Below are 16,157 nucleotides of genomic sequence, written 5' to 3'. Positions count from 1 at the left end.
GGAGATGGGAGGTGGGATATGCAAATATTATATGCCATTTAGCAAATCAACCGGGATGGCGCCGGATTCTCTCTGCTTCGAACTCTGTTGTTTGGCAAGGACCAGATGTTTCATCATGTAATTCACCACGCATTTGATGCCGATCTCTTCGCCCCTGCGCACAATGTAGCCGTTGACATACTCGATTTCGGTTGTTTTCCTAGACCGAACATCTTGCAGCATCGAACTGTGGTTCTTTGCAGTTTGATTGGCAAGCTGCGTAACCATCCATCGGAGTCGTTCTGGAGAGAAACGGCTTTCAATCCCAGGGATGCCCTGTAGTTCCGGTAAGGCGCATATCACACTTGAGATTTCCATGAGAAGTAAGCGCATTACGCGTGTCATGCTGTAGTTGTATAGAAGCTCGCCATTCTCGCAGTCCATCACGGCTGTTAAAGGGTTGATCACTGCATTCATCGCCAGCTTCTCAAGTTGGTATAACATGAGGGCGGAAGGGGTTTCTGCAACAGCAACAAGCGGCGGCGTGAGGGTCAAGGTGCGCATGAGATATTTAGTACTTGGAACCCAATCTACATCATTTTCGTTTGCTGGAGATATAGTACCAGGAGAGGGAACTCGGCCCAGGATTGTTGAGCCAACTCCCGTATGGGAGACCTGGAAATGATCCCGCCGTCGCGCCAAACCATGTGAGATGATACCTTGCATGTAGTGTGGACGTTGATGCGGTTCAGGGAAAATCTTCTTGTTTATCTCGTCGATAACGCCCATACCATTTTGGAGAAAAAGAACGGTGGAATCAGGAGTCAGACGGTGGCTGACTGATTCCAAAGCCATTGCAGTTACCGGCGCCTTGACAGTCACAATTAAGCATTCAATATGCTCGTCATCTTCTGCTGACCGGGCCAGTGATTCTTCAACGTTGGCCTCTTGGCTTTCGATACCCTCTTCTGGCGTACCATCTTTGTTCCAATATGGTAGGGAATGCCAGGTCTTGTCACCTAGAACATTAATGTCAAAGCCCGTTTTGATGTCATCCAGGCCATTGGTGTTAACTGCTAAGCACTTCTTCTTCGCCAGCCAGGTTCTGTATAGATCTGGATTGTGCAGCAAAAGCGTAATAGGGGGCGGCGATGCTCGACTTGCAAGTGAGTGAGCGACGAAGGTCCCAACATTGCCTAACCCGAGGATATGTATGCGTCCTGACAAGCGGCGCTTCCCGCTATCCCTTGACAATTCGTCTGCATCCTGAATCCACGTAGACATGAATCTATTGGAGTTCCCTTGCACATAATTACTCCTTGTACAGAGACATAATTCTGAAATGCCTGTCCGCAAAAGCGGACGGCACCCTAATATGTACGACACTTTGAAGAACTGATGATAAGACCCACGGAATTGGTGTAGTGCACTGGTGAGCTATAAAACAAACAAAAATTCATCAGCTCCGCATTATGCCCCAGGCTATTTGTAGAAATCTCACAAGGATCATACGACTCGAGAGAGCTAGTGGGAGAGACGGATCTCCTCATGATGTTGAGAGCGACAAAGAAGCAGACAAAGAAGCTCTCGACCGCTCGCCTCACCGCCCGGAGATAAAAAATCGACATTATTGTCCAGCTGGATCAAGAACCATCATCGTCTGCAATTAATTGTTCACAACACAGCATGGAGACTGCTGATTTACTTCTACTTCTCGATCAGCTGGATGACAGTGTCGATGATTTGGAAGAGGCTCTTGGGCCTCTTCTGAACACGGCTATCACCGAGACGTCGAAAAAACTTCCTGTTTTGGACAAGGCAAAATATCATGTCTTGGTTACATATGCTCTGGAGTCGCTTATCTTTTGTATGTATTTTATTATTTAAAATACAATTCACTTTATTTGCTGTATTTGCTAATTGGATGGTAGCTTATTTGCGTCTCAATGGCGTGAAAGCCAAAGACCACCCAGTTTTTCGGGAACTGACGCGAGTCAAGCAATACTTCGAAAAGATTAAGGCTCTAGAAACAGAACCAGAGCAGAGAACCATGACGCTTGACAAACAAGCCGCAGCACGTTTCATTAAACATAGTCTGGTATGTTCTTTGTCATTTTTTTTCGTAGTACGTTAACTATACATCACGGCTAACTTTCACAAGGCTGGGAACGACAAATTAGACATGCAACGCAAAGAACAGGAAGCGAAAGAAAAGGCGCGGGCTCAGTTGAAAGCATCGCTTCTCGCTAAGAAGGAAGGCACCGCGTCTGGGCGATCATCTAAGAATCCTACAAGCGACTCGGGCTCTCAATCAAACTCCTGTTCAGACGATGAAGCTGAGGGCGAAGCCTCAACCGAACGACCGAAGATTACCGCACAGCCCACCGGTCTCGAGAAGCAAAAGAAGATGAAGAACAGTAGTGAAAATGTAAAGTCTAAACAGAAGAAAAAGCGCAGTAAAGAAGGCCGAAGCGAAGTGAAAAGGGAAAGACGAAAAAAGAAGAGAGAAGCCCGGAAGGCAAAGAAGACATCGCAATGATATACGAACATCACTACCATTCATGGGCCAATGATGACATGGTCACATTATGATCAGCTGGTCCTAATCAGAAGGCGTGATACTGGACTGCTCCCGAAATTATCACTTTGCATGGATGGAAAGAACGTGCGGAGGAATATGTATGTTCCTTCCCGAAGAATAGAGCTTGAATGTATCTGGCTCAAACGTGATTGCTACCTGGTCCATCATATAGGCCTATCCATCTGTTTATTTCAGCATAGGCAGGATTTGCATACGAAAATCTTTGATACGCGGGATCACACACTCGGGCATATAACCAACGGCAAGCGGAATAGGAAGGAGCGGAGAAGATATCGTTGAGCATTTGCTGTTGACATTCATCCTATGAAGCCACGAGACGTGGCCGCATATGGTTCCGCCGTCTGGAAGGCCTTCCATTACTATGGTTATGAAACTTCGTCTGTTGATGACGAAGAGTGGCTACTTGATCATATTCTCATGTGCTTAGACATTGCTCCTGTCAGCTGAGTTTAAGTGGATCTAGAAGGAAGTGGCCATAGCAACTGCTAGAACAACGATGACGAATACCGTCACTATCCATGTATAATGAACTTTAGAATATTAGGTACCTGAAATTCGTAATCTTCTTAGCCACCGTACATACGTCCATAGGATAAGAGCATAATTGTAGTGTTGGCTTTGCATATAGATAGGACAATACATAATACAATCCAGTACCATATAGAGATAGAATTTTGCACTGTAAACCACCGTAATTACCACAAGTCCGTAATTACCAGTCACAGCCGCCAGCGTTGACATAAGCACCACTACCAGCCAATCAGCAAGCGAGTATTTGACCCCTGCTTCGGAGATTTCGACTTTCTCCGCCGACCTTTCGAGTGTCTTCGATCTGCTATATAACCAACTGTCCATCCTTCACCAGTTACCGACCCCTATCCTACTTCCTACCACCATCTCTACACCTCAAGTGCTTCTGTCTCCATCTCCACAATAATCAATATGGCTCGTCAACGCCGTGGTGCCGCCCCCACTGCGCGCAGTGCTCCTACCAGACCTACCGCCGCTCCCGCCAGACCGGCTACTGCTCCGCAAGCCCAGCAGCACCAGCCTCACTCGACGTCTGCTCACCCTCCCGCACAGCAGGCACCTCCTCCTGTTGCCCCGGTGCAGCAGAGCTCCGGCCCGGGACTCTTTGGCCAGATGGCATCGACCGCAGCGTAAGTACCAGGATCCCTATTATTCTGCCTAGTGGCAAGATTTGAGCCCGTCAACCGGGCATCAAAAATATCGTGAAACTCAAACGGAAAAATTCAATGCTAACAATATTTCCAGTGGTGTCGCAATCGGTTCCTCCATCGGCCATGCCGTCGGTGGCCTCTTCAGCGGTGGCTCTAGTGCTCCTGCCGAGGCTCAACAGGCGCCTCCTGCTCAGGCCCAGCCCATGGACAACGGTCTGTGGCAGAGCAACGCCGCAAATACCTCTTGGGAAAACTCTGCGTGCGCAACTGATATCCGGAACTTCCGTAACTGCATGGATGAGAACAAGGGTGACATGACTATTTGCGGATGGTATCTTGACCAGCTGGTATGTTGAACCCTACCTTTACATATATTGGCTTCTCTAGAGAGGGGGGAAAAGATGCTAACAGCGTGCAGAAAGCTTGCCAGGCTGCGGCGAAGCCGTACTAAGCGCTGGGGTGGGTGTATACCTGCCTACCTACCTACTCTTTTATAATGTATTCTGGTTTGTTCCATATGCGTTAAATAACGTTTTAGCTTTGGCGCGAGGTTGGGCTGGCTTCGGCCTTCATGGTATGAAGATGAGCCGACTTTGCCTGATCTGGGGATTTTGGATGTCTTTGCATAGCTGCATATTTCTCCATATACTGTATACCATACAACACCATATCCGCCAAGAAGGCTCTGTGTGATTCTATACGTTCTGCTTGTTAGACTGAGCGGGCGATAAAAAAAAAAAAACAAAAAAAATCCCATTCCACTCATAAAATATTTTTTCTTTTCCTCAAATGTAGCGTATTAGGAACCTGGTTTAGTACGCTTACCATCGATGTGTTTCTATGATTAAATATAAGAGAAAAATAAAATATACTGCAGCTCAACAGTCTCCACATTCCTGGATGATGGCAAATCATTTTGTCGCTACAAAAATATAAAACCACGAAAACTCAAACTTATACCAAGAGCAACATCCAGAAACACCATCAGTCCGTATGGTTACAATTACGATCTCGACTGATCTTCTGCATCCCGTCGAGGCTCAAAATTGAGCTATACCAGTAGAAGTAAATTAGCCCACAATACTATAGTACATCCGTAACCATGGCCAAGTACATACCTGATTTCCATTATAGAATTGGCTATCATCGCGAGATCCACGCCGGTCCCTCAAGGTGCGAATGGTAGGGCTGCGGGACGTAGACAAACGCTGCCCGGGGCGATTGTTCTCCGGTGGAGAAGAGGTAGTGGAGCTGGCTTCGGAGGCTGGTGCTGGTTGTAGCACGTAGCCGAAGATAGATCCAACGAGACCAGTTGCGGTTCCCACGACAGATGAAACAATGCCATATGCAGATGACGCAGCTCGAACCGGGAGACTAGCGGCAGAGGATGAATAGGCTTCGGTGTATGTGTTGATCGGAACCATCACTAGATTCGCGGACGAGCCGAGGCCCAGTTCTTCAAGCGTTTGCTCCTCGTCCGCTATGGTGAGGGTTCGATTGGGTTCAGGCGTGAGGATGTGTTTAAGATTATACGGACGTTTTTCTTCCGTATATTGACTATCAATCCAGGGACGGACATCTCCGCGGATTGTCTGTGAAGGCGAGAAGCTCGACCGGATGGAGCTCCCGTCAAACAGTCGGACTTGGAGACGGTATTGTTTCGGAGGTATTGGTTGGGGTACCTCTACTGGTTTGTCCGTTGCTGGGGCGGCTGTGTTGGCCTGGGGTATCCTGATTCTGCTTCCTTGGAGTTCCTTCTGCTTTACTGGCTCCCTTGGAGCGGCAGGCTTCGCATCTTTCTTCAGAGACTGGGGATATGGTTTCGGGATAGGCCGAGATTCATCTCTACTTTCTGTCTTTTTCGTTTCTCGGGGTGGGCTTGATTTTTTACCGTTAATAGACGGTTGTTGTGTCGGAGCTGGCTCTTGCCTTGGCACAACCGTTGTTGATGCTGGAGCAACCGCAGCAGGCGCAGGCGTTGGCTGGGATGTGGCAGCACGAGCAGGTGTAGTAGGAATCGGAATATTACTGCTCTGTACTGACGTAGCAGTAGTTTCATTGTCCGGTCGATTCATATCCTCAAGAGCAGCCCTAAGCCTCTGGTGGAAAGTGTCCTTCGATATCTCCGGTATAATATACTCGCGGAGGGTACCATTCCTGTGACTTGTCAACCCAAACTCATACCCCGCATCTCCAAGATATGTATCACGCACTTGATGACCACAACCGCAGGAAACCTAGTAACTGGACAGAAGGAAGTCAGAAACCCAGCTTCCAGACTATCCTTAGTGAGTCGCAACAGGACAGATCTTGAGTCCAATAACTGCGCAAACTGCCAGCATAAGTTAACCAAAGGTGGATATTCCGTCTCCAGATCTAAGAAGAAGAATAATGATAATACCTCATCATCCGTGAAATAATCTTTCTCCCATTCTGCGCTCGTCTCGCTATCATCTAGGGGTGGTGGTGGCGTCAGTCCGTGAACAATAATGTGGAGCTTATGGCTTATGGTTGGGGAACAAGCTCCAGTGAATGAATACACAAGACACACCTCGAACAAAGCAGATCACTGCCTTGGATTGACTAACAGCCAATGCGATCCCTTCCTGAAGGCTTCCAGAGTAGAACATAATGAATGGGAGATGTACTCCGTATTAGATGCTCAGATGCTGGTAGTAGATATCCAGCCCGGTTGGAGCTGCGCGGATCGGGGAAAGCGATCCGTTGCCGATCACGGGAATGAGTCGTTTTCTCAAAAGATCCAAACCCCCGTCGCCGCTCCAACACGTCTCCCAGTCTGCGGTTTGCCAGTCTTTCTCGCCATCGTCCCTCTTCAATCGCTTAAACAGAGACACAGAAGCTTTTCGTAAGCCCGATACATCCAATCGGCTATGCGATCGATCTTTTCGGTCCTGCAGCGGACCGCAACATCCTCATGGCAGCCGGTATCCATGTCACTCCGCGACCCTCGCATGATATTTAAACTAGATTCGATTTGCGCCAGGTGTCGTCGGCAACAAATTCGGTTCTACAGCTCTCGTCAGTTGGCCGATGATCCCAGGTGGCTTTCTGTCGTCGATCATCCTGCGCGGATTGTGCGGACTGGTAATAAGCATGGTCCGGGTTTGATCATCTTAGGTACGGAATATAATGGTACAACTCAAATGGGGGAATCGAAGGGTTTTACTGACTGAGTATGTCGCTCTTAGCTCTCATTCCTATTGTCTCGTTTGCGCTGGGCACTTGGCAAATTCAACGGCTCGATTGGAAGACGAAATTGATCGCCAAGTACGAGGATCGTCTTGTGAAAGCTCCTCTTCCGCTACCCCCACAGGTGGATCCTGATGTTATCTCCGAGTTTGATTATCGTCGAGTGTATGCTACGGGCCGGCTCAGACATGACCAGGAGATGTTGATTGGACCACGGATGCGCGACGGCGAGGATGGCTACATTGTTGTGACGCCTTTGGAAAGAGGAGAGGGCGAGAGCACAGTGTTGGTGAATAGAGGCTGGATATCAAAAAAAATGATGAACCAGAAGGATAGAGCAATTGGGCTGCCGCAGGGGGAGGTGACTGTTGAGGGTTTGCTCCGAGAGCCTTGGAAGAAGAATATGTTCACACCTGAGAACAGGCCGGAACAGGGGAAGTTTTACTTTCCTGACGTTGACCAGATGGCTGAACTAACCGGCAGTCAGCCGGTGTGGATTGAGCAGACTATGGGTATGCTAAGCTATATTTTAGTATAGTGGGCGATGTTGCTAATGCTTAAAACCCTGGCAGTTCCGGATCTGATCGAGTTCTATGATAGAACAGCCAAGGGCATTCCTATTGGTCGGGCAGCCGAAGTGAACCTGAGAAACAACCACAGCCAATACATCTTCACATGGTGAGACCCCCAGAGATTTATCGGCATCAAACCCCCTCCCCGGCTGATCCTTGGTAGGTATGGTTTGTGCTTAGCAACATCCATCATGCTGTGGATGGTCATCCGTAAGAGGCCCAATGAGGCCACACGTCGGGTCCGCCAAAACCGGAACTGGTAATACCCTTAGATTTCCTTTGCATATTTTTTGCGGGCGTTCGGGCTTCTCTGTTAGGAAATGGCTTACTTCTCATGTACGGTTATGGCGGCATTGCCAGTCTCATATCTTGCAAGAGTTCCTTGGGCAAGTGCTTCTGTGCCAGAGAGAACATTGTGGTTGAGTTGTTGATATGGCGTTGCCTGGAAGGTCAGCATTCAATCAGGATGGATGGTTTAGAAATTCGCAGCTCACCTTCGGATGAGAGTGGTAACATCACTTTCATCGATTGTCTTTCGTCCGGCGTGCTTGGAGTAGGCAGCCAAATCTTGGCTCACTTGTTCAAAGTACCATGATGACGCTTGCTCGATTGCTGCCAAGGTTGCTTTGTTGATTTTAGATTTCGACCCAGCCCTTGCCGGTGCAAACCGGGTGGCCAGCTTCCGGATCACGCCGGTGGGCATGTTGGGGACTGGGATGCCATGTCGCGAGAGCTTCTTTTGCTTTGAGCCTGGCACTATGAGATCTTCATTCAATCCTCCACCGACGACTCCGGGGCTTTCACTCATTGGTGCTGGCGAGAAGTGTGGAGAGAGATCAGGTTCCATGGCGAAGTTAGCAAGGGGCTCAATACCACCATTGCTATCATCAGAAGGTAGCCCTGTATCTGCTTGCAAATCCACTTCTGGAAGCTCGAAGCCTTCATCGTCATTCATTGCCCCATCTTGGAGGTCATCATCTGCAGGTGGGGGTGGGGATGGGAAATTAAAGTCCAAGTTGAACCGCCCCAGATCTTCGGTCTCTCCTCTATAAATGTAATTAGTCACAGCAGTAAAAAATAAAAGCCATCTCACATACCCTCTGTCAAAAGCCCCTTGGCTGATGACAGTTTCATCACCTTCCCTATCATCATCGTCCGCGATACCTGTATCGTCACCAGCTTCAGAGCCACTCTCTAACCTAGTCGCGTCGCCAAAATTTTCACTCAATCGAGGACCACCATAACTCATCATAGAGAGTCGCGCCTTTTCATTTTCTGTAGTGGCTCGACGAGGGTATTCAACCGTAATATCTTCTTCTTCGAACGCCAACGAAAGCCGAGGCGGACGCGGCTCAGGACTTGCCACCTCTTCCTCTTCCACCTCTCCTATCGGCAAGGAAAGCCGGGGCCGTTCAACTTCTGGTTCATTATCGAGCTCCTCAATCTCATCTAGTACCGGCGGCTCCGGTTCCAGCTCCGGGACATGCGGTGATGACTCTATAGGCTGAGATGTAGGAGCCAGAGCTTAGAAATTCACATTCTCAGTAAACCTCCAACCCAGTTTATAGACACGCGTATATTCCCTTGAGCACTTATACACGGTGGAAAGGAGAAAACTAACCTCTCCCCAAATTCCGCAGGATATCAAACGTCGATTCCCTTTGAGCCCGTATGCTCTTCCTCCGATCCCGTCCAGGCGTGTTCGCTGCGCGACGTTGCATAGCACGCAGTCCGTATGGTGTTGAGGGCGCTCCAGCGGCCCTACTCCGTGGTGTACGTCGAGAGGCGGATCGGTTCGCGGATGGCGTTGCTGTCGCGAACCGACTAGGGGTGAGAGTGTTTCGGGAGTGAATGGGAATTCGCTGGAGCTATATTTGTCTTCACATTAGTAAACGCCACAGGATGGAGATAAGCTTAATTAGACTGACTCCAGTGAGTGTTGTGTCTCCTGAGGGTGTGGACGCGGAGGTTGCGGGTGACCCCCGACCTCGTGGGTTAGGTGTAGTTGACATGACAAGTATCAGAATACTAAGGTCATATGGTAATGATCAAAGTATTTGTCAACTCAGACAAGTTCAGTGAAGATACCGTGGGCAATGACCCATGGCATGTTTGGTGAAGACTGGTCAAAACAGAGTAAGGACTGTAACTAGAGATCAAGGGAAGCGCGACCAGATGATCACAATACAAGAGGCACGGTGGGTCCGTGTTCTGATTGGCGGATTTCTTATCGATAAGATTGGCTGACTCAGCATTAAAAAGTTGTTGCGGCATTATGCGATCGACGACGCGACAAATGCGACAAGCCATCCGAAAGAATTAACTCCATTGAGATTTGTTCTGCACTTGAAGATCACTTCTACTGCTCTGATACATTGCTAAAATGTCCGCAGACGCCACCACCCCTTCTGGGTTTTCCGCCAAGCTAGACAAAAAGCGCAAGAGGCAGGCTGACGGGCCCTCTCAGCAGAGCAAACCTGCGTCCACGGAGAATAACGACGGGCCAAGCAAGAAGAAACAGAAGAACATCAAGAACAAGAATAGCAAAGATGATAAGGCAGGCAAGAATGATAGCAATGGCAAGAAAGACAAGAAAGACAAGAAAGACAAGAAAGACAAGAAGCCGAAGCATGAGAAACCCAAGAACGATTCCAAAGAAACAGAGGTGAAAGGCGGAATCGACGAAGCTATTGGAAAGATGGATGGACGATTACTAGCTGACCATTTTGTGCAAAAAGCCAAACGACATAACAAGGAACTTACTGCTGTTGAGTTGAGCGATCTTAGCGTCCCGGGTATGTTCAATCCTCTCAATGGATGGATTTGGATTCATTAGACTCTTTTGAATACCGTCGTTCGGTGACCACAAAACTGACTAATACAGACTCTGCATTCCTCGATACGTCTTCTTTTCAAGCCTCCAGGCAGCTGGATCAACTTCCCGCGTTCCTCAAGGCTTTTAACCCCAATAAAGGCTCGGATCTTTCCAAGGCATCGGAGGGAAAGGGAACACCACATACTCTGGTAGTCTCTTCTGCTGGCCTCCGAGCAGCGGATGTAGTACGGTGAGTCGGTCCAAATATGCGAGTACTAGTTGGAAATATATTAATCGGCGGAGTTACTTGCAGAGCTCTCCGGACGTTCCAAACGAAAGAATCACCCATCGGCAAACTGTTTGCTAAGCATATCAAACTTGAAGAAGCGAAGCAGTTTCTCCAGCGCGCAAGGTATGTCTCTCTTCTTCCATCCATCTATCATGACATCTAAATAACTTTAATAGAGTGGCCATTGGAGCCGGCACACCGGCTCGGATCTCCGATTTGATTGACTCTGGTATGCTCTGCTAGCTCTGGCCCTAAACCATATAGTCCCCGTTCCATCCAGACTGACTATTGCAGGATCTCTAAAATTGGACGAATTACAAAGTGTCGTAATTGATGGATCTTACGTTGACCAAAAGCAGCGGGGAATCTTCGATATGAAAGACACCCATCTTCCTTTGTTACAGCTGCTGACGCGGCCTGAATTTCGGGAGAGGTACGGAGCAAAGGAAAAGTGCGTCCGGATTATGGTATTTTGAACGATTGGAATGATAGATGGCGTTGAAGGTGGTTTGTCTGTATTTCATACCTGTAGCTACCACGTACCGTGTATTTAACTGGTCCTTTCTACAGAGTAGTCAATGTTGGATGTGTTTAGACATACTGTTACTAGTAGCCAAATCTGAAGAAAATCTATCAGTCCTTCAGCAGAAGAACCCTGCAATATCAGTATACTAAATATAAGCAAATGCTCATCTACAGCTGCACATAATATTCAAAGGACAAGAAAGCTCCAGAACTATAAAGAGTAAACAACGCGAACCCCACTCAAGAACTAGAACACGGTCGATGCACACCGCCCTGTCCGTCCGCCCGGCAAAAAAGCAAATTTCCAAATTTTGCCAAGCAGCAACACCAGAACTTCTTGAAATTTCAGCACTTTTTGAACCAATTCTGTGCTTGATAGGAGCTAGATTGACTAGGTGAAATTTAGTCCGATTATTGCCCCACATCCTATTTGTCCTCTTTTTTAGTCTGGGATTCGAGACTTACGAAACGATCGATACAATGGGAGACAAGAAGCGCAAGCTCGTTCAGAATAGCGCCGAGGAGACGGTCGCTGTTGAGCCTGAGGGAAAGAAGGCTAAGCGGGAGGACAAGAAGAAGGAGAAGCGCAAGGCTAAGGAGGTTGTTGATGAGATAGAGGGGGGAAGCCAAGCTGAGGAGACGCCGAAGGAGAAGAAGGACAAGAAAGAAAAGAAGGAAAAGAAAGACAAGAAAGAAAAAAAGGAAATGAAGGACAAGAAGGACAAGGAGGAAAAGAAAGACAAAAAGGATAAAAAGGAGAAGAAAGAGAAGAAAGATAAACGCGAAGATGACGAAATCGAGACCATGAACAACACCTCGAAGCAAGAAAGCTTCGACGCTATGGACGTGGATGAGAAACCTTCCAAGGAAACCGAAAAGCCATCACCAGAGACCGAGAAGGGCTCCAAGAAAGATAAGAAATCCAAGAAGGAGAAAAAATATAAGACATCCGCGATCGAAAACAAGGAGCAACAACAAGAAGCTGGTCAATCGCAACGAACAGAGGACGAACCCACAGGGAAGCAAAAACCAAACAGGTTCATTGTTTTCGTTGGTAAGCTTCCACCGCCTATTTTTCACGGCTCAGATCTAATTCATCTTCTGCATTTAGGCAACCTCCCGTACTCGGCTAATGCAGAGTCACTGAAAACCCATTTCGAAAAGAACCCTCCTGTCTCTGTGCGCGTGGCTACAGAGAAAGATAAGCCTACCAAATGTCGTGGTTTCGGCTTCGTGGAGTTCGAGCACTACGACCGCATGAAGACCTGTCTGAAACTGTATCACCATTCAATATTCGATGATGGGAAATATCCTCCTCGAAGAATCAACGTTGAACTAACGTAAGATCATCCCCCTCCTCCGTTTCTTTGCGTACGCATCTGTTCAAGCCTGACTCATCTGTACTGAGGCATGGTGCTGACATGACACTCTTGCCAGTGCCGGTGGTGGAGGGAAGTCCGATCACCGTAAGTCGAAAATCGAGGCCAAAAACAAGAAGCTTGCCGAGGAGAGGCAGAATGCCGCCCAGAAGGAAAAGGAGCGGAAAGTACAAGTTGAAGAGAACGGTGCCGATGATTATGCGGGTGTGCACCCGAGTCGCAGGAACCGAATGGCTTAGTTCGTGCTTCCAGTCAACCAACATAGTATATAGACCGGTCCCGGCGCTTAATGCTCATGCGTTTAACTTAGATTCATCTGGTTTAAACAAAAGTGGTTGCTCCCTTATGTTCAATGCTGAGATATCCTGTTCGCTCATTGATTCTGTGCATATACTTGACGAATTGAGATCGGAAGCAAATTTCATGTCTAGCTCCCGCTGCACGTCTAGGTGACAAAATAGTATTTGCTATGATTCAATGCTCTCAGCGCACCGGTAGCTTGCGCAGTCAACGGAGTTCTACATCCACTCACACGATCCGAGGCTCCGTCCACTGAAAGAATCCAAAAAAAAAAAAAAATAAATAAATAACAAACAACCAACAATCACAACCCATCGGCCGGCATTCATTGCGTGATATTGTATAGCATGTTACATCTTTATACTGCATTAAGGGGAGGAAAGAAAAGAAATAAGGAAAGGGTGTCCTGCCAACCCCAGGGCTCAATGCATCAGAATCGTAGCTGCGAAGCGAACGGAGAGGATGAAAACAAGAAGAAAATCAAACAGGTCATCATATGGGGGGGGTAAACAGGCGCCCCGTCAATCAAGACGCCGGATTAGTTCTTATATTATAGTCGGAAAGTATAGGTGAGAGGATCTACAGAATCAAGCATTTGCTCTTCTTAGGCTTCGTGGTAGGTCGGGGGTTGAGAACAGCTCTGGGCGATGAACAATTAATATCAAATAGCACGAGCAGGTTCAGAACCTAACATACCGAATGGCTTCATCAAACACACTCTTGAGGTTGCGCTGCGTCAGAGCAGAACATTCCAAGTACTTATGCGCCCGGATTTCCTTGGCCACTGTTAGTGCCTGTTCATAGGAAACTGGCTCCATCTTCCTTTGGCGGAGGGTCTCGGCGGTTGCGCGGTCATCTCTCAGGTCGAGTTTGGTACCGACGAGGATAATGGGCACATTAGGAGCGTGGTGCTCAATCTCTGGGTACCACTGCATGACGGTTAGTTTAGGGTATTGCAAGTCGGACATGCCGCTTCCGGGAGTTCACAAAGGAGTAAGCACCTTGGCCTTGACGTTGTCGAAGGAGGGTGGGCTGACGATGGAGAAACAGATGAGGAAAACGTCGGTCTGGGGGTAGGACAACGGTCGAAGTCGGTCATAATCTTCCTGTCCAGCAGTATCCCAAAGTCCTAGGCTGATGGGTCTGCCATCAACCATCACACTGGCCGTGTAGTTGTCAAACCTGGGGGGTTCACGTCAACGATGGGTTCGCATCAGACAAGGTGTAGGGGATAAGGGCCACGGACACGGTCGGTATGTATTCTCCGGGGAAGGCGTTGGTTGTATAAGAGATAAGGAGACATGTCTATTGCCAGAATCAGCTACAGTCCGATGGCACAGATAAAAAGTTCAGTCTGAGACAAAATTCGAAGGGCGACACTTACTTTCCCCACAGCACCATCACCCGTCACTACACACTGTACATCGTCACCCGTTAGCCACGTTGCGGTCAACAGAAGGAAAAGCCGAATGCTGGAGACGTTGGCGGAGAGCTGACCTTCAAGGACTGAGTAGCAGGACCCGTCGCCATCCTCTCTCAGAAATCACCAAATATGGTATTGCTATATCAGCTCACAAGCAACAATTGTGACAACAGATGGGGGAGCGACGAGACAAAGCGGTTCGATCAGCGCAGTGCAGAGGCGGCGAGAAGATAGAAGCCTGTGGTTGGGCGGGCGGAGAGACGATGATAACCCGGGTATCTGCAAAAACGAACCAAAAAGAGATGCAATGAGAAACCGAACCAACAAAACCAAAAGAGCTCAGACTGAATTGTCAGGGAAAATATCGCAAATCAAAACCAATGATGAGAACCCCCGGGGATTGAACAACAAAACCCACTGCGGGAAGGGGAACCTGACAGGGGGAAGGTTTAGTAGACAGAGTGAGGAGTGTGGAGAGAGAAGAGGAAGAAGAACTGAGGTGGAAAGACCAAGAAGAAGGATGGGAGGGGGAAAGTTGGCTACTTTTTCAGCTGGAAAAGAGAGTGTGTGTGTTTGTGTGATGAGTGAGAGAGGGAGAAGGAGAGACAACAAGAGCGCCAAAGTCAGAGAGAGAGGGGGGAAGGATCAGTCAGGACGGGGAAAGGAAGCTCAGTCGATAGCTCACCTGTGGAGGCAAATCGGACGGATTAAATGTCTGACTGGAAAGAGAGGTGATGAATGAACTGGAATCAGAAATGAGGATTATGGATCCATCCGTCAATCAGGGCCTCTATGCATCCATGAATCGATCATGAATCGTTCTTGATGAAGGAGAGGCTGGCCGGTGCACCACCAATGAGACGGCGTGGCACTGAGGGTACTGGCGAGCTACGGAGTTGCTGGTGCTAAACCACAGCCTAGGTCATGTACCATTGGGTACTTCCAGTATATCCAAAGGGACGGCCACCGTTGCCGCTGAAGATTACGAATCGTGATTATACTGGTTATTCAGAACTCTTCCTATTCTTGGGATATGTACTCCCTCTCTTTCTCTGTCTCTGGTTCGTGCTCTGTGGTCTGTGGTTCAGGGGGGTGGAGACCCTTTCTCTCTCTACCACGTTCGCCCCATACAGTCCATTCTTGAATCTTGGTCATCCCGTCCCGCTCCTAACTCATTTCGACCTCGACCAGTTAGGAATGTACTCATTACTTGCCATTATAATATGGCATCGTGGTTTACCACCCAGGTATCGTACAAGATTTAAATCCTCATCACTCCCACCGAATTAGACAAAAATCCATTTCCAACTTTGACATCGTACGGCCTCTCCATCAACCTGGACGCGTTATCCCCAAACTCCTGGAAATACGGTCCTAACAGATGCGCTTGCAATGCTTCATGGTCTCGATATCTGTATCATTCATGGTAAACAAATCGTCCGTACCCCTCTATTACCTGAAGGAACAATCCACTCACCTTTCCACAACCATGATCTCATTGCCATTATTGACGGAGAAGGCATAGTAGATTAGGGTATCGGGCTCGTTGGCCTGCACTTGGCGAGAGAGTTCGGCAAGGTGCGAGGCGAGCTGGGTGAGGATAGCCAGGTAGATCAGTTTTCCTATCCGTCTGGCGGGTTATAGAGATAGAGATCTTTCGGGTGATGAAAGCATCGAGGGAAAGGGGTGTGCGCTCTATGAGGACGCTGTAGTAAATCTCACCTCCTTATGTTTACCGGGTTTGGGATACATTGTTGCTATCACGTTCACTTCATCAGAGGACATCTTTGGCGGAAGTGTTGGTCTTTTTTTTTTGTATTATTATTCTAGATCTGGCAGGAGATTGCGGTAAATATATGTCCCCGAAGAGCTGTTGGTTTAG

At 48.2% G+C, this 16,157-nt stretch overlaps 9 protein-coding genes across 9 annotated transcripts; 4 read left to right on the top strand and 5 right to left on the bottom strand.

Moving 5' to 3' along the window:
- Window positions 1-27: 27 nt before the first annotated feature.
- Window positions 28-1,263, bottom strand: ATNIH1004_007079 (ketopantoate reductase family protein; the record flags this gene model as incomplete). The annotated part of the gene is made up of 1 exon (XM_033571706.1): window positions 28-1,263. The coding sequence occupies one exon, from the start codon at window positions 1,261-1,263 to the stop codon at window positions 28-30; it is 1,236 nt and encodes a 411-aa protein (XP_033425021.1).
- A 402-nt stretch (window positions 1,264-1,665) lies between these two features.
- ATNIH1004_007078 (Sas10/Utp3/C1D family protein) lies at window positions 1,666-2,518 on the top strand (the record flags this gene model as incomplete). Its single annotated transcript, XM_033571705.1, has 3 exons — window positions 1,666-1,846; window positions 1,911-2,077; window positions 2,141-2,518. 3 exons carry the CDS (start codon window positions 1,666-1,668, stop codon window positions 2,516-2,518), a joined length of 726 nt encoding a protein of 241 aa, XP_033425020.1.
- A 1,005-nt stretch (window positions 2,519-3,523) lies between these two features.
- ATNIH1004_007077 (coiled-coil-helix-coiled-coil-helix domain-containing protein) lies at window positions 3,524-4,213 on the top strand (the record flags this gene model as incomplete). Its single annotated transcript, XM_033571704.1, has 3 exons — window positions 3,524-3,741; window positions 3,857-4,109; window positions 4,181-4,213. The coding sequence occupies 3 exons, from the start codon at window positions 3,524-3,526 to the stop codon at window positions 4,211-4,213; spliced, it is 504 nt and encodes a 167-aa protein (XP_033425019.1).
- Window positions 4,214-4,765: 552 nt separating this feature from the next.
- ATNIH1004_007076 (UBX domain protein) lies at window positions 4,766-6,392 on the bottom strand (the record flags this gene model as incomplete). Its single annotated transcript, XM_033571703.1, has 4 exons — window positions 4,766-4,813; window positions 4,881-5,919; window positions 5,976-6,006; window positions 6,314-6,392. The coding sequence occupies 4 exons, from the start codon at window positions 6,390-6,392 to the stop codon at window positions 4,766-4,768; spliced, it is 1,197 nt and encodes a 398-aa protein (XP_033425018.1).
- Window positions 6,393-6,653: 261 nt separating this feature from the next.
- Window positions 6,654-7,807, top strand: SHY1 (cytochrome oxidase assembly protein SHY1; the record flags this gene model as incomplete). The annotated part of the gene is made up of 4 exons (XM_033571702.1): window positions 6,654-6,900; window positions 6,972-7,484; window positions 7,545-7,650; window positions 7,708-7,807. 4 exons carry the CDS (start codon window positions 6,654-6,656, stop codon window positions 7,805-7,807), a joined length of 966 nt encoding a protein of 321 aa, XP_033425017.1.
- Window positions 7,808-7,886: 79 nt separating this feature from the next.
- Window positions 7,887-9,265, bottom strand: ATNIH1004_007074 (uncharacterized protein; the record flags this gene model as incomplete). The annotated part of the gene is made up of 4 exons (XM_033571701.1): window positions 7,887-7,986; window positions 8,039-8,590; window positions 8,642-9,068; window positions 9,166-9,265. 4 exons carry the CDS (start codon window positions 9,263-9,265, stop codon window positions 7,887-7,889), a joined length of 1,179 nt encoding a protein of 392 aa, XP_033425016.1.
- Window positions 9,266-9,927: 662 nt separating this feature from the next.
- Window positions 9,928-12,791, top strand: ATNIH1004_007073 (uncharacterized protein; the record flags this gene model as incomplete). Its single annotated transcript, XM_033571700.1, has 8 exons — window positions 9,928-10,339; window positions 10,429-10,609; window positions 10,673-10,771; window positions 10,825-10,877; window positions 10,943-11,081; window positions 11,620-12,227; window positions 12,285-12,513; window positions 12,611-12,791. 8 exons carry the CDS (start codon window positions 9,928-9,930, stop codon window positions 12,789-12,791), a joined length of 1,902 nt encoding a protein of 633 aa, XP_033425015.1.
- Window positions 12,792-13,431: 640 nt separating this feature from the next.
- racA (putative Rho GTPase Rac) lies at window positions 13,432-14,382 on the bottom strand (the record flags this gene model as incomplete). Its single annotated transcript, XM_033571699.1, has 6 exons — window positions 13,432-13,492; window positions 13,549-13,781; window positions 13,854-14,034; window positions 14,099-14,157; window positions 14,237-14,269; window positions 14,350-14,382. The coding sequence occupies 6 exons, from the start codon at window positions 14,380-14,382 to the stop codon at window positions 13,432-13,434; spliced, it is 600 nt and encodes a 199-aa protein (XP_033425014.1).
- Window positions 14,383-15,536: 1,154 nt separating this feature from the next.
- Window positions 15,537-16,060, bottom strand: ATNIH1004_007071 (putative quinol monooxygenase; the record flags this gene model as incomplete). Its single annotated transcript, XM_033571698.1, has 3 exons — window positions 15,537-15,687; window positions 15,753-15,865; window positions 15,998-16,060. 3 exons carry the CDS (start codon window positions 16,058-16,060, stop codon window positions 15,537-15,539), a joined length of 327 nt encoding a protein of 108 aa, XP_033425013.1.
- Between the last annotated feature and the right edge of the window lie 97 nt (window positions 16,061-16,157).

Source organism: Aspergillus tanneri (genome assembly GCF_003426965.1).
Source record: "Aspergillus tanneri strain NIH1004 chromosome Unknown AapTan_7_pilon_pilon_pilon, whole genome shotgun sequence".
NCBI classification, from domain to species: Eukaryota; Fungi; Ascomycota; class Eurotiomycetes; order Eurotiales; family Aspergillaceae; genus Aspergillus; species Aspergillus tanneri.
This window is presented reverse-complemented; position numbering and strand designations above follow the sequence as displayed.